The sequence below is a fragment of the Halichoerus grypus genome, chromosome 9, assembly GCF_964656455.1.
Source record: "Halichoerus grypus chromosome 9, mHalGry1.hap1.1, whole genome shotgun sequence".
NCBI classification, from domain to species: Eukaryota; Metazoa; Chordata; class Mammalia; order Carnivora; family Phocidae; genus Halichoerus; species Halichoerus grypus.
In genome coordinates this window covers 72,593,338-72,613,205 of record NC_135720.1, presented here as the reverse complement: position 1 = coordinate 72,613,205, position 19,868 = coordinate 72,593,338, and the positions used below count along the sequence as shown (strand labels likewise).

General features: G+C 47.9%; 1 protein-coding gene, 1 long non-coding RNA gene and 1 pseudogene across 2 annotated transcripts in view; 2 read left to right on the top strand and 1 right to left on the bottom strand.

The window, feature by feature from the left end:
- The window catches only part of TBX18 (T-box transcription factor 18), a 29,686-nt gene extending 25,718 nt beyond the window's left edge, over window positions 1-3,968 (bottom strand). Inside the window, exons 1-2 of the mRNA XM_036101000.2 lie at window positions 3,192-3,968; window positions 1,843-2,047 (exon numbers count right to left, since the gene is read on the bottom strand). Coding sequence (XP_035956893.1) covers window positions 1,843-2,047; window positions 3,192-3,498 — 512 coding nt within the window. The 5' untranslated portion in view covers window positions 3,499-3,968. The remainder of the gene's footprint in view (window positions 1-1,842; window positions 2,048-3,191) is intronic.
- A 10,145-nt stretch (window positions 3,969-14,113) lies between these two features.
- Window positions 14,114-19,868, top strand: part of LOC118541378 (uncharacterized) — a 43,248-nt gene continuing 37,493 nt past the window's right edge. Inside the window, exons 1-2 of the long non-coding RNA XR_013441191.1 lie at window positions 14,114-14,409; window positions 15,259-15,326. This is a non-coding gene — a long non-coding RNA (uncharacterized LOC118541378). The remainder of the gene's footprint in view (window positions 14,410-15,258; window positions 15,327-19,868) is intronic.
- LOC144378733 (small ribosomal subunit protein uS5 pseudogene) lies at window positions 18,567-19,453 on the top strand (annotated as a pseudogene).

Here is a 19,868-nt window from a genome sequence, read left to right as displayed (position 1 = left end):
GGTAGAAATAGAAAATTTGAATTTGTACAAGTGATAAAATATATTATAATGTGAAATTTTAAAAGGGTTATAAAAAACCACAAGGAGCCAATGTGCCATGCTATAACCAAACAATATGTTCTTTATTGAGACAGGACTTCCTGTCTGCAGCATGGTAAAGGTGAAGTGCAAAAGTTGCTCTAAATTTGAAAGGTATAGTAAAACTTCTTTATTGAAAGCAGAAACTAAACACAATGTATATTTACCAAATCATTCCTTCCCCCACTATACCCTGGAAATACTTTCTTATTTAACCACACTTACTCAAAACTTCACTAATTAAAACAAATGAAAATCTGCATTTCTTTAGGCTTCCCAGACATGCATATCAAAGGAGATGCTGAAGTACACTAGGCTATCTTTTAAAAAGGACACAGTAGCAAGAATATAACAGCAAATTATTGTATATGAAAAACAAATAGAGCAGTTCTTTTTTTTTTTTTTAACTTTCATCTAATGATTTATGTCTAGGACCCTTCCAGTTAATCTAATTTTTGCTAATTTAACCTTATAACACAAATTTTAGTACTGTTATTTACCAAAAACTTTTTCTTTAACAATAATGCCATTAAAGACCACTTCCAGAGAAAAGAAAGTCCATTATTCCTAACTAGGCATGAGAACAGTTTAATATGCTGGCTGTTTTAGTGTTATTTCAGTGCACCTGTAAGATAAAGAGTAAAGGTCTTTAACTACATCCTTTATAAGACAACTGTTGCTTTGTGTTGTTGAAGACTGAATTTGGATCATTAATAAAAGCTCTGTGAAAATGTAGAAGGTAGCATATGGATTCAATAAAATATGTTTTTGTAATTTCTAATAAGTTTGGATACTTTTATGCTATCCAGGTTTTTGCCATGTGTATTCCCTGAAAGAGTTTCTGTGCTTTTTTAAAGTTCCTTTTAAGGAAGATATTATTCATAGATTTCATTGCACTAAATGAACTGAAAACTTTAAAATGCAAATATTTCTGTGCTTCCTTCAAATTAACAGTATCTGGCCAACAAATCTATTTATTTTACTAACTAATGGATGTGCAAATTACACACTTTCAAAAAATACATATAACTTCTTACAATTTTTTTTTAGTATTCTTCAGCAAATTTAGATGAATGTGTTGGATTTCATTTAGAAAAAAAAATATATATATATATATAACCACGTAACTGGATCTACAAACAGAATGGTTTTTTAAAAACGGGTAATTATTTTTGCAGGGATTATACATGTATTACTGATGATTCCAGTAACTTTTCATTCTAGTATAATATCAAAATAGTACAAGACATCACGTTCTTACATTGCTAGGAAATCTTTTGATAAAGAACCAGCCTGGAAGTCTGGAATCTAAAAAAAAAACAAATCATAGTTTTCTAAAGAGTAAACTGCGTGTTTTTTTTTTTTTAAAGGGGGGTTAAGGGAAGTCATCTGTTCAGTAGTTCCAGAAACGATAACTAGAGCCTAAAAACATGCCTGGACAGATGTATACATAACCACGAATGTCTAACTACCCAGCACACAGAGTATCACCCGCAGCCGCTGCCGCTGCCGCAGCCGCATCGGCGGCGACGGGGATTTTTCCCTAACGTCCAAGAGGGCGGCGGGGCTGTGTCCCTCACCGACTGCACTCCGGTATAGGCAGGCAAAGCCAGTCTCAAAAGTGAACCACAACCCGGGCCTTGTCTTGTCTGCACAAAAATGCTAACCAGAGACTCCACAGCTCTGCAGGCCCTTCTCCTTCCTAACCTATCAAGGGGTAGGGTGAGGCCAGGGCCCGGGCGTTGGCGACAGATCGCCCTTTACCTGCCCGCCTTGGTGATGATCATCTCCGTGCCGATCTCGTGAAAGCGCTTCCACAGCTCTGCTCCCTGCAGATCCACCCTCGGGGCCTGCGGCGAGGGCAGCGGGGTTCCCGGCCGTGCCAGGGAGGGCGCCGGGGACCCCTTCGGGGATCCTCCCGGGGACGCCAGCGGGGAAGCGCCCTGCAGGAAGCCGTCCTCACAGCCGCCTGGGCAGCAAAGGGCAAAGAGGGGTAACGGTGAGGGCTTGAGAGAGGAAGTCGGATGGGGAGACTGACCCCCGGAGGGCGGCTGGGGAGACGAAAAGGACCAGGAGAAAAGGGGGAACTTTCGTGCCTTCGGATTCTTCTAACACCCGCTCTGCCCGCCAAAGGGACTCGACGTGCCAGCGAGGCCTCCAAGGACCGAGTCCCGCAGGGGCATGAGGGCCGCGTCCACCCCTCCCTCCCGGCCTCCGCCAGGTCAAGGCCCCAAATAAGTTTCGCGCCGCCGCGGGGGTCTAGGATACGTGCCCAACTGAGCCTGAGATAGGTTCCCGAGTCCAGAGCCCCACTGCAGACCCCGACACACCCGCGACCCGAAACGCACGCAGCAAAACCGCCTGGCGTCGGTGTCCCTGGTCCGAAGTGCCTGGGCCTCCTTTAGCATTAGGCGTCTGAGGCCCCTCGCTTTGGGCCCAGGCGGAGGCATCCTCTAAGAAAGCTCTTCAGCCTCGGCTCCCGCCAAACTCCCCGACCGCCCTGAGCTCCTTTAGCCAAGCAGCGAAGCGACGAGAAGATCGCGAAAAGCAAGCTCACGGTGGCCGACGGCCTCGGCAGCGGGAATCCAGAGGGGAAGGGAAGGGCTCAGCTACCCCTCGCGAAACCACGTTTGCAAATACGCCGCCCTCTTCCTGGTTTGCCCAAACTGTTTAGGGCATTCGTTCCGGTTTCGGGGGGGTTATGCCGTCGCTCCCCCCACCCCCTAGCTTTTAAAAGTTAGGAAAGAAAAAAGAGCACCCATTGGCTGAAACCCCAAGGGAGGCAGATGCGGAAGGCACAGACCTGCACCGCCGAGAGCCGCAAAGAGCTGCGGCCGAAGGCACGGGTCGCCAAGTGGGCGGCGGCAGCCTGAGAAGCGGGGCTAGGAGCGGCATTTTAACCGTCTGGAGGGCGACCTGAGTTGAGCGGCGAGAGCGGCCAAGGCGGCTGCGAGCTTCGCGCCCCGACACCCAAGGCCAAAGCGCTGGTGGCTGAATTGCCTCAGGCACTGAGGGGCACCGCGCGCGCGCACGCCCTTAACTCGCAGAAGTTCAGGTTCCCCGCGGACCCGGAGGGACGCGCCAGGAAGTTGGGCGGGAAAGGGCCGACTCACCCGCGGCTCCACGGGAGCCGCAGCTCCGTTCCAGGTCTGCGCAGCTCCGGCCGGGTCCAGATGCCGCCCCAGCCGGTGGCGGGAGTGCAGCGCCTTCGTCTCCCTCGGAGGAGCCCTTTTCACCGGCGCCACCGCCGCGGCTGCAGCCTCCGTCATCTACGGCCCCCGCTGCCTCTTCCGCGCCCAGCTTTCGTCGCTTCTTCTGAAGCTGTTGCTGCTTCTCGGCGCCTATCAGCGCCTCCACGGAGAAGGCGTGCGCCTTAAGGCTTAGCATGCTGCACGGCGAGCCCCTCCGCTTCTCGGCCATCCCCGCCGCCTGGCGCCCGCCCGCCCCTCACGCACATACACTCAAGCGGGCACACGCACACACTCGCTCTACTCCCCCACCAAAATTTGAACGACTCTCGGGGCCTCCCGCAGGCCGATCTGGCCCCTTCCCTGCCGCGGGCAAAAACAAATTTGGCGTTTCCTCTTGCTTGTGTTGGGATCCGAGGAACCAGCGACGCGCCCGCCAAGTTTCCTTCCCTCGGTCTCTCGCGCGCGCTCTCTCACTGATGCACTCCTTCGTTCCCACCCCCTCCACCTCCTCCTGCTGCTCCAAGATCTGCTTCGACTGATGCGCCAGAGAGGACTAACATGGGTAAAAAACACTCTGCGGACACAAATTAGGGATTGTAATTGAAATTTGTTGCCTTGATCTGTCAGCACTTCCAGGCAGGAGAGCGGTGGGAAGAACTTGCTCATTAGTGTCAATAAAGCGGCGGGGGTGGAGTCTGGGGCCCTGTCAATCACCGGGAAGTCCAGCCAATCAAGTGGCGCCGACTGCGCGCAGTCCACGCCCACTTCCTTACAAGGTCTCAGAAAAAGAGAGAGAGAGAGAGAAAAGCGCCGCCGTCTGGCTTGGAAGTGCCAGCCCCGGGCCCTGAACCCGGTCAGTCTCTCTGGCTGCCACATCCCAGTCTCTAGTTTTCCTCACCCAGACCTGGAAAGGGTGAGGCTCCTGGCTTTAAAGCGAGATATCACCAAGTTAGAATATCAAGAATCTTCCAAGAAACTTTAAACTCCAGTCCCACTCCCTTATCACTTAATATTGTTACAACTCCGAACATCTTTGAGTGGGGACAATTCACAGCCACCAGGCCCGTCTATTCTCATTTAAACATCCCTGCATTTAGTAGCGCCCACTCTGCCACGAATGGCATTAGGCTTGCTTATTTATTTATGCTTATGTTTTACTTAGTGGCTGTTTCTTGGGGAGGATGTGGGAAATCAAGGTATATTTAAATCCTTTATATTTAGGAGAGCAAAATTTTACATTATCGCTTAGTCCCCCATATTTACTAGTCTGTAAAAGCACGCCCTTTTCAGAGCCTCCCTTTCCTTTCAAAGCATGGTGATAATTTTAAAACGTTAAATCGTGGGATTTTAATCCTGTGTGTCTTCAGTGATAAAGATTTAGCTTTAAATCTCCTAAAAACTTCGCAAGGTGAAATGTTTTAAGATACAATAAAATTTCCATTGCGGTTTTAAAAAAATGTCTCTATGATTTAACCTAACTCCGTATTTGTCCTGCGTTAAACAATTTGCCACTTCTTTCCTCAGGCTTTTAAAGAGCCAACTTGTTTCTTTACAGCAAAATTAAAACAAAACAAAAAAAAAACGCGTTTTAACTGAATAACACCAATCATGCATCCATACAGTTTATAGTTTCAACTCGACTTTTTTTGTCAGGATTAACCCCCAAAATGGTTTTGGTGTAAATAGAGCAAATCTAGTGTAGAAGAAAATTCCTGATACATATTACTCTTAAATCTTTGGTATAAAAGACACGACAAAGGGTTGTTTTTTTCTCTCGCTCAATTCAACCCCCACAACTGCTGGCTTCCTTGTTACCTCTGACTTCCCTCTAAGCTTTCAGTAGAGTGATAGGCAGTAGCTTCGCCACTGAGATCCTTTTACCGTTGCTCGGGGGGAACGCGCCGTTCCTGAGAGGTAACTAGAAGAGCCGGAACCTGAGCAGGCGGTGCCCCGGGCATCCACGAACTCGCCTCCCGCGGGGCCCCAGCTGCCTCAGTCAAAAACGCCTGGGTAACACCCTCGAGGAAGAGGGCTCTTTTTAAACTCTTGAGAAACATTCAACTGGAAGGAGATGTTTTGCATTTGTAAAAGAAGGCTTTGCAAACAGTCTGGAGCTGTGCAGACCCCGGAGGGCGCCCCAGGCGGGTAATACAGCCTAAAATGTAAGCGCAAACCCGGTTTCTGAAGCCTAGCGGAAGGGGAAGGGGGCCTAGGAGAGCAGAAGAGGCCACCTGGAGGGCTTGGGCTGGGAGTGGGAGTGGAAGGAGGTGGGGGTGGAGGGGTGTGCAAACGTGGCTGGAGGCTGCTCCGGGAGCTGCGCGCGCTGGGCGTCTGAAGCCCGCATCAGCAGCCTTCGAGGTCCCAGCGCCCCGCTGCAGGCCCAGACTCAGTGACGCGAAGGAACGACCCAAAGCTCCTTCAGGCAGCCCTTGAGACCTTGGAGAAGGCTATGAGGGCTATGGGTGGAGTCACCAGGACCCTCAGGCCTATACCGGCCCAGTGGCCCGACGAGGAGCGGCTCATCCTGAGAAACCTGAGGCCGCCAGGGACGAACGCATTTTCCAGACGTGAAGCTTGCCTTGTAGATGGGTTCTTGTCCATTTACATGCTCTGCAGCTCAAACTGATATAAAAGGGACTAGACAGCCTGCAACGGCGCACTCAGGATCATGCAACTCAAAGGCCCCCTCTAGCCCTCTTCTTTCACCTTTACCCAGAGCAGAAAGGGGCACAGACCCCGGAACCCACAGACACCGGAGTACTTGTGTCCACATAAACTACAAGCTGGAAAGCTGAGCCTCGCAGACACCCAGGATGTCAGATTGAACGTGGCCCTTACAAATAATCCAGGTGTGCGCTAGGTGTCCAGGGCAGGAGGAAGGGTTGGTCCCTTTAGTACAGGTCCAGACTAGGCTTTGGGAACCATAGCTATAAAGCCGCACCGCCGCTCGCCGCCTGGGATTCGCGCTGCATCTGGCTCAGGCTTCCGGACCTAACAGGACCAGCTGTATTCGACCCCGCTAAGCAGCTAGTCGCAGACCTCACAGCCCCAGGACCTTTGCTCTAGGAGAGGGGGGCGCCTCACCACCCTCCCCCACCCCCTCCCCACCCCCAGGCGCTGGAGGGAAGGAAGGCCAGAGTCCGCAGGCAGGAGGATTCTCGGCCTTCGGAGTGAAGGCGTAGCCAACGCCCTTACAAGGCGTTTTCTCAAAAGCGTGGCTTGCGCGTGCCAGGGCCAAGCCAGGGCCTTGCACTTTGCTTGTCGAGAGAGCAAAAGAAACGGGACAGGACGCGAATTGGCAGAAGAAAAGCTCGGTGGAATACGTGTGCGCGTGTGCACATGTCTGTGCTTGTGTGCACGTGAGTACGCCCGTGCGCACTTGTCTGTATGGGCTTGTGTGCGCGGATGCGCGTGTGTGCACCTGCGCACGTGCAAACGTGGAGGAGAGCCTATGTACAGGGAGCGTGCGCCTCCTGTCACTTTAAGAGAAAATGTCTTTTCCCAGGTTGTGCTACATTAAGGAAATGATTAAAACTGAATTAAACTCTCAGCCCTCTGGCAAGACTAGCCAGGCTCTATTTCAAATAAAAGCCACCCAGGGAAGAACATTATCAGAGTGGGTCTGTCGCAGAGACTTGGAGAGGGGGGAAAGGGCATAAGAGCCTTGCATATCCAGGTCTGGGAGAATGGTAGCTAGTGGGATCTGTATCCAAACATAGCAAAATTAACCGGGGGGGGGGGGGGGGGGGGGCGTAAGCGGGGAGGGAGGATTAAAAAGCATATCTGGTTCCTCCTGTTTCTTTCTTGTCTCTCTTTTCTTTCTCTTCTTTCTTTTGCAGTTTAAAATTGGATCATTGGAAAGATTCCTTTTTGAAGCTCATTCTTTCTGTTGGCTCCTGCTGTGCTTTCATCGTAGACTCTTATCTATCTATCTATGTTTAGATATAGCTTGCTGTTTCTTCTTACCTAAGTTACTATTGTTTATATTTTTGTATTTTGTTTTTTATTTTTGTATTTTATTTATAAACAATTGTTTATTTTTAATTCCAAATTTTAAAGTCCTATGTGCAGGATTTCATTCTCTAAATAGACTCTTTTTTTCTTTTTTGTTTCTGTTTTTCTTTAACACTTGACAATCGCTGTAAATTTCCAAACTCATGTTTGATTTCCCAGACTAACAATCTGACACAGGGCGGTTTACCCTGGCATACGGGAGGGTCTGTTTTTTGCCCCCTGAACTCGAGATGCACCAGGTAGTCTCCGAATTTCCAAATACGCAGGATCTGGACTTCGTTCCATGCATAGAAAGACATTTTATTATTCGCTAAAATACTAGCCTAGCAAGAAACAGAGTAATAGATGGGAGAGTCGGGGTGAAGGAAGGCCCAATCCAAGCCCCAAGAGGGATACTTATTTGGCTGTGTTACTTTGTAACTTGATCTGGGAAGGAGCCATATCGTAATTGGGGGCCAGGGATGCCAGAAGCTGCCCAGAGTCACTGGACCGCGCCGCACGTGGGCTAGGGCTCGCACTCTCCTCCATTCCTTTCCTTACCCTTTCCCATTCCCTTCCTTCTCCTTGTACATACTCTTCTTCTTGCCTCTCCCTCTGATTTGGGTCAATAAAAATAATAAATTATAATCTGCAAGGTTACAAAGTCTACAGGAATAAATGCAGCCAGCCACGGTCTGTCTGGCTGCGCTCTCGCGGGCTTCTCTGCGGAGTCTCGGGCTCCAGCAGCAAACCCAGGCCCCGCGGAGAACCGCAATTCCTCCCTGCTCCCTTCTGTCGCAAATAGCACACACAGACAGCATCTTCGCACGGGTTGGCGCCTGTTTACCATTCTTCTCTTCAACAACCAGTCTGTTCCACAGTTCTGATTTTTCGAGACTGAGTCCTTCTACAAAAGCACTCCAGCTGCCTACGGAAGAGCCCTTCAGGGCTCCAGGGGACCCAGAGAGATTCTCCAGTAGTGTTGGTTTTTAAATCAAGGCTCATTTCTCTCTGGGGCTTAGAGGAGGTGCAAGGTTTTGGTAAAGCCAAAGGAAAGTGTGCTCTGAGGTTAAGCTGGTCTTCATTCCTCCATTCCTCCCACCTCCAAGTTCTCCAGCTTGGAGAAGGGAAAAGAAGTAAAAGAAGGGGTTGTGAGGTGTCCAGAACAAAACTCACTCTGCTGGGCTAATGAGCTTCCCCATTCATGTCCAATTTCCAGCAGTATCTGCTCTGCCTCCAGACTATACTGCAATTATTTTTCACCCTGTGCTGAAAAAAGTCGCTGCTTCATTTCCTCATTCAGGGACCCACACTCCTCCCACAGCCCTACAGTTAGGGGTTAGTAACAGAAATGTCCAAGAAGGACACACGTTCTCTATCACTAAAACCTGATTCAAACATAAGATGGCTTGAAGGAAGTAATGGAATTAACATCCAGATGTAAATAAATACCCAAGGATGGGTAGTTGGACCTTGCTGATACCAACATTGCAACAGGTTGATTTGGATATAAATCAAACTGAGACAATGAATGGGGAAATTAAATTATATCCTCTAAATAGGTAATGGGCATTTTAGTAGCTTATGCTATGGAAAATTATGTTTAAATTGATTTTAGAAATATCTACCTTCATGTTCTTTGAATTAAATATTTAATACTATTTCCCTATAAACAAAGATTATCTTGAACCTGCTGCTTTACTAAAATGAATTGAAAATGGAAATAAGCGTCCCTAACTAGGCTCCACTTAAAATTACTTGCTATGGTTTTTAGCTTTTTATAAAAATTATTACATCCTCTAATGGGCTGTAAATTGAGCCCTGTTCTCATTTTTCACAACTGTAGATACCAAAGTTCTTGAACAGTGGAAATTTTGTGCACATTTATATAATCTGCTGCAAGTGTAAACAATGAAGAATGTGACTGGGATTTATTCTTTTTGTACTGACAGATGAGACATTTCAGTTTCAGTCGAATGAAAAGATTTTTAACAGTAATTTAAAGTTAGCACAAGAATTGCATAAAAAGAAGTGGGCGATTGAAAAATAGTATTAGCAGTGGGAATGAACCCTGCATTTAAACACGTGGGCAAAATTTGACAACAAACTATGACATTTCTGTATGATTTTGGTTTTGTTTTCTTTTCACTTTTAATTGTGTGAACTCTTCCATCCTTTAAGAAGTATATCAGGAACAATTGAGATCAATGAAAAATGAAGATCTTAGAGTTCTTTTCCCTTTAAAAATATAGAGGGAAATACAAAAACATTAAACTTTGTCTTAAATAAAATAATCTTATTGGAATGTATTTCCAACCCGGGTTTTCAGGAAGAGCCAAATGAGAATCTTCAAGCAAAAGCCTAAAGAACAGTAATAACAAGAGGAACTCTACCCAAACATTTCAATGTTTTGGAAATGTTGCTTGTAAAGAATCCTTGGCATATACAATATTGCATTTCCAAATCCAGCCTCATGAAGAAAGAGGGAGGGAAAAAACCCATCTCAGGCCATTCGTAATAGGTGATGTAAATTTAGAATAACTAGCATTTCTAGAAAGACTTCTGCTTTTTTATGTTAACCTTTAGTCTTTGGTGCAGGTTCCTTCTCATATTACAGAAAATGTACTTTAAGAAGCACTCACTACCTGCTACAGATGTCCAGGAAAAACTGAATTATAGAAGTCGGAAACATATGGCAGTTGCCTATTGCACAAGGAAGGTACATATGAAAGTTATAAATTTCTTTCTTTAAGTCAGCATTGTAAACGCATTTTATAGGGTTCACAGTATGTATTACATCTGTAGATTTAATTTTTGAAATATACGTTTTTGGAGATATTTGTGGTTTGGGATTCTAAGAGAAAGAACTCATCTTGATGTGTTAGAAATAAAGGGAAAAAAACAAAAAAATAAACATGTGGAGAAGCAAACACATTTCTTTTAATTTCCCAGCTGGTTATACTGAAAAGGACATCAGACCCTCTATTGGCAAAGGATGACTCACAACAGGGGTACTGCCCATCAGCATAGCATTCTGAATTTATTGAGATCCCTCTTCGAAGAAGCAGAGATGTCAACTTGGGGAAATCCAGGTTGGGGCCGATATAAAAACCACCAGATTAAGAATTGGATCACAAATGTCAAAAACGCAGCAGTTCACTTTACTCTTAAGAATGAAAAAAAAAAAAAATGCCCAACTACTTGCTGATCTTTTTCCCATCAAAAGATTAAATTTTATTTCATTTAACACCTTTGAAACTACATACTTTGATTGCAAGCATAATATTATATATTCAGTATTATCAATAGATACCAAGTATTATCAACTACCAAAGTATCATCCCTTAAGCTTCAAAGGTATTTTAAAATAATCTTCCAATTTTCTACCTGAAGCCCCCTGTGGTATCTTTAAATTTAATTTTAGTTTGTGGATTTTAAAAGTCACAGCTCTCTTGTTCAAGTTTATTTGGAGAAATATAAGAAGCAAGTTATGTGCAAGGACTTGGTCAAAAAAGGAGTTTAAACAAATATATACTTGTTTAAATACCCTAAAAGTGGGGCAAGTGCCTACAGGTAAGGTCCCTGTGGGTTCAGGTCAAGAAAACCGTCCTCAGATTTCCGCTGTGAAAGCGGGAGGCTGATCTCCCCTTCATTGTGCTAGAATGAAATTTACTTGGGGAGAGAAATAATGCAGAATAATAGCAGATGCACCCTTCCCCGGCATAAGTTTTATATGGTTGTGTTTTGAGTTTCCTTTTATGATCAACTGTTGAGTGGTCGCCTGCATGGATTTTCTCTTCTTTTCCAGTTCCTGCCTTACCGAAGGCTAGTCATGGCTAGGCTTTAAACTACTTGGTCTAAGTGGGGCGGTAAGAAATTGAGCTTTCATTATTGGGGGCTTCCACATAGGCTGGGGAAAGGAATCTCTGAGACGCAGAAAAGAATATCAGATTCTTTTCTATCTATTTACAAAACTTTGTGAACAAAGAGAGTGCCAGGGTAATTTCTAATTTCCTTTTTTTCCAAGTGTTAGGTCACTTCCGAGCTCTCACCCAGTCCTTCCCAAACTGTTCTGAGCCCTCTCGTTAACATTTATAATTAGACCTCTTCAAGGAGACCCCGAAAACAGCATTTATAATTCATTATTGTTTAGTAACAAAAACAGCAATAACGGTAAAAAGAAATAAATCATTTCAGTTTCCGGGGCACCCTAGAATTTCTGGGACGGATCCGGCTGGTAAAACATTTAGGAATTCACATTCCCGATGAGCTTCCACGCTTAAAATTAAAATCCAGTCTGGGTTTCTAAAGCTCATTTTGCTTTGGTCAATTTCTAAGTCTTCTTTCATTTTGTTTGCGTTCCCTTCTGGGTTTGGTGCTTCCCCCCCCCCCCCCTTTGCCGAAGACAATCTGATTTACAGTTTGAGAGTTGCATTTCTGTTTAGAAGGTGAAACGTCCAAGTCAGTTAGCCAAATTATTCCCCGACGGCTCCAATATTGCGCCAGAGTCCCAGAGTCAGTTATTTTTATGTCTGACTGTATTTCAAATGTGCAGGGTGATAAATAAGACCCGCCTCGAGCTGCAAACTATCTCAGTATGATGAAGAACAATTGACAAAAATTAACCCAGCCAAAGCGTTGGGGTTTTCGCGAGCCGCTGGAGCATAAATCAGCATCGCGGGCGGCTTCGGGAAGCAGCGCGCTCGGAGCGGTGCGCCGCAGCACGCCGCAGCGACTTTCAGCAGCCGCTGGGCTCGCCTGGCCGGAGTGAGTGCGCTTGGCCGCGGGGATCCGAGTGGGGACAGGACTCGGTCCCGGGTTCAGAGTCATCCCAGAAGGGACACACTGGCGGAGAAAGGCATGACTACGCCTCAGCGACCCCCCTAATTCACCAGTGGGGTGTGTGTGTGTGTGTGTGTGTGTGTGTGTGTGTGTGTGTAAAATCAAAGAGGACTAAGGGAGGCAAACTTGGCATGGGGTGTGTGTGTCGGGGGGAGGGGTGATGATCAGGGAGTAACAACCTCGACCGTGTCTGGATCCCGGAGGAGTTTCTCTGCTCAAGTCACTTGAAAGGCATATTCATCTTAGCTTAACAATTAAACTCTTTTTACGGGAAATCAAGGGTGGCTCCCTGGGAAGCTCTCCGCCGCGGCGCCGTAGTTGCTCTACTTGCTCGGAGTGTCCGGAGCCCGCCTGCGCATTCACTTCCCAGTGCACACGCCCGATTCCGGAACCCCACTCCCGCCCAGCCCGCGCCCTCCTCCTCGGAGCGAGGTGGGAGGCCACGGCGCCCCGGGACCTGTAGGTCAGGCAAGGTAAGGGGCGCCCAGACCAGGCGCCGCCAGCCCTTGCCACCTGTTGGAACGGTGAAGCCAGACCTCGCGCTGCCGGTGGCGGCGACGCCGGGCTACGGGCCGATTCGCGCTCAGCGGCCAAAGTGAATTCGGGCCGCGGAGCCGCGGGTTTCTGTTGATAAGTGCAAAGAACAACCCTCTCGGTGCTAAGTGCACAGTAGTGAGAACAATAAATAGATCATTTCTTGGGGCGTCTGCCCTGAAAAGGCCCCCGCTGTTCAGTGGCCGCTGGGAATTATTGATTACTGTGGGAGACCGCGGCCCCCCCCTGCACCTCCCCTTGCTAGCGAGAAGGGTGCGCAGTCTCGGCCCCCGCCTGGCGCGGCGTCTGGCTCCTGCGAGGGAACGAATAATAAAGATCATCAAATCCCTCAAAAACCTCCCCGGACCCTTAAAGCCGCACCACCCTACCGGGGCAGCCTTGGAGGCGAGGAGGACCCCAGGGTTAACGAATGTGGCCTGTGTGCCTGTGTGCGTGTGCGCGCGCCCCTGAGCGCGCGCGCAAGCGCGCTTATGTGGATCCTTCTCAGGCTATCAATCTGGGTTACCGCAGTAGAGCCGAGGAGGGAATGGGGAGTGGGGGAGAGAAGGCTATTCTTGTCTTCTATTTGAATTAAGAATTCTGTTTAAAATCGGCTACAGAGCAAAGAGAGTGAAAAACCTAAAACCCCCCACCTTCCGCGGGGAGCTTTAATTCTGGGGCAGCGCAGGCCACGCTTTTCTGCGGGCAGCGCCCGGGAGTTGGGCGCCCACCGCACTCGCTGGTGAGGTCCTGCAGCGGCGTCCGGGAGAGCCTGGGCCTCTTTGTGGCTGGGAGGCTCTGCGACGCACGCCCCTTCTCGCGCTCCGCCCCGCGGTCCCGGGCCCTCGCCGACCTCCGCAGCCGCGCCGCCCACCGCTTCCTCACCGCCGGGTGTAAACCCGAATCCACCCCGACCTCAGGCCTCGGCCTGCGCCCTGGCCGGTGGTCCGCCCCTCCAGAGCGCTCAGGGACGGGCAGAGGGGTGGCGGCAGACCGAGCTGCGCTCCCGACGCGATGCGGCACGTATTTGTTTCGTGACCTTGACCATGTCCCAGCCTTAACCTCCTCAATGTTACAACTGGGATAATAATCCTTGCGGGGCTCGCCGGCTGGGTGGTGGGGTAATATATTCCGGTGGGGAGGGAGGGGGATTGGCAGAGAGACTGTCAACTATCCCGCTGTGTGCCTGTTTTCAGCCCGCCCAGAATTTTGAAGTAATTCAGGCCCTGGCCTGCGACCTCCTCCAGGGAGGGGCTCGTGGGCGTTTAGGCTCCGCGGAGCCCGCCATACTTCGGGCGGGTGGGCGCAGCCGGAGCGCCGGGTGGGGGCACAGGGCGCCCTCGGCAGCGTCGGCCGCACTGCCCCCGGCCCGAGGCGGAGCAGCCTCGCCGAGCATGTCCGCAAGGCTCGGGCTCGGCCCCGGCCCCGCGCCCTGTACTCGGCTCCGAGCTGACCCCCCCCCCCCCCACCTCGTCGCCGCGGGCAGTAGCCGTGGACTCCGCAGCTCCAGGCGGGAGCTTGAGCTGGGCGCCGGCCGACGCAATTTAGGCTGAAACGGAAGTCGTGTAGGTTGTCCTGATCTGCGGGCGAGATGAAGGCGACCCCGAGTCGCGCAGGAGAACCAGCCTCAGAGAAGGCATTGGCTTCTGACTCCGTCGAACCTACGCGGGGAGGCTCTAAAGGAAGAAGTCTCCCAACCCTTCACAAAAATATAAAACCATCTGGAAAAGGAAGCATCTACTGGATGGAAGGAGACAATTGCAAATGAAAGGTAATTAGAAGGAGGAACCTGAAAGGAACAGTAACACACGTTTTCTTTGCACTCGAGTGCAGGTAAACCCGAGTTTTAATTATATAAGGCAACCCTCAAACAGAAGACTTAAATCTCCCCAAGCCCTGGGGCAGCCAGCAGAGATTTCTCAGTCAGCTTCCCACGACCTGTTACCATTACCATCGCCCCAGATATGGGTTAGGAATGCACTTCTCCCGCATTGCCATTGCCATTTAAAAGCCCAGAGCACACCACCTAATAACTTTCTTGACTTCTCTCATTAATGAGGTTCTCTTTTGTTTTGTTACTGCTGTTTAGAAAGGCATATTTCACAAGTTTTTAAGTAGGTCAGCTGTTTCAAACTGCCCCATCTTGAGTCATAGCAGACCAAAAAATAATGCAACATAACCTGTGTATGGGGTAATGATCTAAGATGGTTATGGGCTCTCAGTTGCATAGTTATTTCTAAGAAGACTCCGTTTAAAAAAAAAAAGAAAGAAACACATTTTGGGGCAGTTACAGTTACATTAGTACATATTGTGGATATAAGCTTGCAGTTAGAGAAAAATTATTAGAAACAGCTGTGACGTTAATGTTTCGAAACCCAGAGTACTCAGTATGCTCAGTATCTACTTTTCATCATAATTTTTTCTTGTGCATCCACATAATGCACTACTCTCTGTGTATAATACAAGACACTTGTTTAATAAAGCAAGTGATTGTCTGTGTCAGGGAGATTTGGTCCTCTTTCCCTCTCCCAGTCCATATGCAGAGCAGATCAAAGACCTGAATTACCTCTGTCTTTCCAAAGACAGCCAGATGGTGTCTTGATTTTTTTCTTTTTTTCAGATTTGCTAGCAATAGAATTCAAAGGACTAAAGAATCTGTGTGATGCTACAGATGAAAGCTCTATCCAGGTAAGTTATGTTTTAATTAATATCATTCATACCTTATCTTATTCCACTAAAGTTTTGAGGAGTCTCATGAGAATCCATATAAGAAATAAATATGGAAATGATGAATAAGTGATTAGAACAAGATAAAATAGAAATAGCAATCTTGGGTCAAGATGAGAAGAAAATAAGAACCCTGATATGTATGTGGAGTACTAGACAGTTATTAAAGAGGAACTTTAAATTTGTCTCTGAGCCTCCTAGGAGCAAAAGTGAAACATGATTCTCATTGAACACAAGAAGAAAGCATAGAAGTTCCTTACAGTATGCAAGATATTCCCTAAGGTGGTGGTGGTGGTGATAACAATGATACTTGAATGCTCCATTTGTGACCAACTGCTCCCCTCCTCCACAAGCCCCCACACACTCAGATACTCTTCTGGGATATTTTTATTTTGTTACAGTTAAAATAAAGCTCTTTCTCTACATAGAGGCAGTTTGGTGTCTGGAAGGAACTTTGGAATCAGAAAGACCTGAATTCAATGCTGGCTTCTGCACTTAGGGTTCTGCTGTAACCCTTGGCAAGGCACTTAATCTCTCTCTCTGAGAGCCAGTTTTCTTTATAAAACGGGGACAATCTATCCCATAGGCTTATAGAGAGGGTATTCCAGGGCCTGGCACTAAGCGACTTTTTTTTTTGTAAGTGTTAGGTTATTACTGCTGTTTTTTTATTGTCATAAACATAACACAAATGTTAGTTTCCTTTCTCCTTTTCCACAGCAATATAGTATTCTACTATATTTTGGGTACTACTACTTTGGGGCTTCAGAGCAAGTAAGAATACCAAAGTTTGGACTTGAAAATCTGTTAGTCGAGTTAAATGAACAAGGTCTCTGAGTCCCCTTACTCTCCTTACTTGCCCATAGTGGTTAAATTTCTGGAAAGAGAAGGGGATGTTGGTAAGATAGGCATTGCCGTGCAGCAGCAAGGGTAGGAGTGGTTGAGTCCCTGAGGCTGCAGGTCTCTTGTGGGTTCTGGACAGCAATCCCACTCCTAATCACCAGTGAATGGCAGTTGTCAGGATCACTTGATATTGGGATAAGTCACTGCATGAATGAGTTCCAAGAGGAGGTAGATAGATCTCTGAGTATTATGTTGGAGGGGGATGGGAGCACAAAGGTTTTACAGGTCACTACAGAAAGTCAGTATTCCATTAAATATCGGGCGTTGGGACCAGGAGCAAAATACCAAGTGACACTCCCCTTTCCCCCATCCTCCCTCACTCTGTCTCTTACTGTGTAGACCTTTTAAACTGAGTACTTGCTGAGAACCCAGCACTGGTTCTAGGTTTTATGGAGACAAGTTCTCTGTCCTGGATCCACCACCTAAGATTATCCAGACAATTGGCCTCTGAGATCTTCTCTTTTTGTCCCTCTTCCATCTGCTCAATACCCACTAAACTGTCACCCTTCTCCTCCTGCTAAATCTTGCAGGTTGATAATGGGTTAAATATATCAATCTAGTGTATCTAAGTCTCTCTGTTTTCTGAGGTTGGTTTTATCTTAGAAGAGTATGGAAATGCACATGTATGCCTTTGACCTGCTCTGCTAGATTGTAAGCTTCCCAAGCTCATGAACTTCCTCATGTTGATGCATTGATTGGCTGAATCTAGAACAGCAGGTAATTTGTTTCAGGCAGCCCCTTGACTAAGCTGCCAAGAAGCAGCATAGCATAGCAGGGTGGGCAAAGACTTGGATTCGGAAGAAAGGGGCTCAAGGCTTTGTTGGCTCCATCACTGGCTCCGTGAACTTGTGTCATCATCCAACATCCTTAGCTTCCACCTGAAGTATTTAGATGACGTGATCTCAATGATGCTGCACACACCGATACTTTATGATCCTGAATCCAACTGAGAGTAATCTCATCTTCCTCTGAATTAACCCTCACAGCATTTTGTTTCTTCATCTTTTGGGCACATAACACATTCTTCTTACATTAAACTTACTGGAAACTATTTCTTATCTCCTCCGTCATACCATAAGCCGGCCCCACGGGTGCAGGAACAATGTCTACATCAGAGTTTCCAAAAGAGCTCTTCCAGTGTTTTGCACCACTGTTCTCAATAAATATTTTTGAGTGAATAAAATCTTACCCTTTATTCATAACATCCGCTACCTTGAGGTAAAAGAGGAAGGCTGAACTTTGGGAGGGCTGGTGCACATAGGCCTCCTTCTCTGCCACGTCCTGCTGTCTTATCTCCATGTCAGCCTGGGTGCACAGTTAGGCCTGTGTTTCTCCTTTGTGGGATACAGGCCAAATGATCTAGAACAAATATCCAGCCCCTTTCCTTAGCAGATGCACAGAATGTGACAGAAGGAAAACAGGCTTTATGATGACAAAAGAGAGAGGCATATGAGGAAGATTTTTTTCCCCTAGTGAGTGTAGATAGTAGGTATGAGCAATGTGGTAGGCAGCCAGCAATGGGATCTACCCATCCCATGAAGGGGGACCAGCAAAGCCTGCCTATTCCTGTGGCATGATTTTCTTGTTCATGTTTGCCAACTCCCTGAAGCTCTCCCAGGGAAAGGGAGGTGGAAAGGAGGAGTGAGAAGACAGCCATATTCTGTTAAAATGTGTGCATCTGGATTCCTCTTCTGGCTTTAACGGATTCCAGAATATGGCTATATGCAGAACCAGTAAACTGTCTTCTAGAACAGTCCTGGTAGGAGAAGGATACAGTAAATTCTCACAATTTCCTTGCTTCTTGCACTGTTTGGATCATTGGGCCTGCAGCCCTGCCCCTTCCTCAGTCCTCAACACTTCCCTTAAACCGGAGCTCCTCCAAGCCTCCCTTCATGCCTTGGCCCTCCCAGAGCCTCAGCCTGCCCCAGCTGGCTCAACATTCCTGCTCTTCTGCTTTGGAAGACTGGTGCTTCTGGAACTTCTGCTATTGCTCACTGCCCCCAAGTTACTGATACGCTCTCCATGGTCATCCCAACTTCTCATTGCCAGGCCTGGGTACACCCTTGGGTTTTGCACGCTGGAGGCCCTGCTGAAGTTTGCCTTCTTACCTGTATTGAATTGAGCTGTGGTGGTCCAGATTACTTGCCTTTTCCTCCTGCTGTGGATTCTCCTTATTCCTTTCCCAGCCCCACTCCCACACAGCAGTGAAAGTCCCTTTTCGTGAGTTAGTGCACTCTGGCTATTCCTTCTAAAGCCCCCCCACCGACCCCACCCCTTGCTTCTTCTCCGAGAGAACACCAAATGGCGGATGACGCCGGTGGTGTGGTAGCTCCAGGCCCCCTGGAATGGGAGGCTGCGGCGGCTTCCGCGGAGGCTTCGGCAGCGGCATCCGGGACCGCGGTGGCGTCCGTGGTCGGGGCCGGGGTTGAGGCCACGGAGCTCGCTAAGGCAAGGCCGAGGACAAGGAGTGGATCCCCGTCACCAGGCTGCGCCGCCTGGTAAAGGACATGAAAATCAAGTCCCTGGAGAAGATCTATCTCTTCTCTCTGCCTATCAAGAAATCTGAGATTATTGATTTCTTCCTGGGCGCATCCCTCAAGGACGAGGTTCTGATCATGCCTGTGCAAAAGCAGACCCATGCTGGCCATCGGACCAGGTTCAAGGCGTTTGTTGCCATCGGAGATTACAACGGACACGTCGGCCTGGGTGTCAAGTGCTCCAAGGAGGTCACCACTGCCATCCGTGGGGCCATCATCCTGGCCAAGCTTTCCATCGTCCCCGTGAGGTGAGGCTACTGGGGGAACAAGATCGGCAAGCCCCACACTGTCCCATGCAAGGTGACTGGCCGCTGTGGCTCTGTGCTGGTGCGTCTCATCCCCGCCCCCGAGGCACTGGCATTGTTTCAGCCCCTGTGCCCAAGAAGCTACAGATGATGGCCGGTATCAACGACGGCCACACCTTGGCCAGAGGCTGCACTGCCACCCTGGGGAACTTTGCTAAGGCTACTTTTGATGCCATCTCCAAGACCTACAGCTATCTCACCCCTGACCTCTGGAAGGAGACAGTGTTCACCAAGTCTCCATAACAGGAATTCACTGACCATCTTGTGAAGACCCACGCCAGAGTCTCCGTGCAGAGGACCCAGGCTCCAGCTGTGGCCACCACCTAGTTTTATACAAGAAAATAAAGTGAACTAAAGCTTGTTAATAAATAAATAAATAAATAAATAAATAAATAAATAAATAAATAAATAAAAATAAAGGCCCCCTCCTTGATTGGCAGGTCCAAGGGTACAGAACAGTACTCCCTGTGCACCTCTCCTCTTTTGCGCCTTTGTAGCTGCAAGAAGTCCCCATTTACCCACATAAAAAGTCTGGAGTCTGCTCCCCTTTGGGCCAGTTAGGTTTCCTTGAGCTCAATTGGATGCGTATTCATCTCCATCCATTTATGGTGCATTTATTATGTAAACCTCACACTTACTTATTTTAGAAAATTTCAACATTCTAAAAGTTGTTTATTAGTCATGGAAATGAATACTAACTACAGTCTCAGACAATTCTGAATAACAGTGGAATAACCCAATACTAGTTTACTTCTCACTTA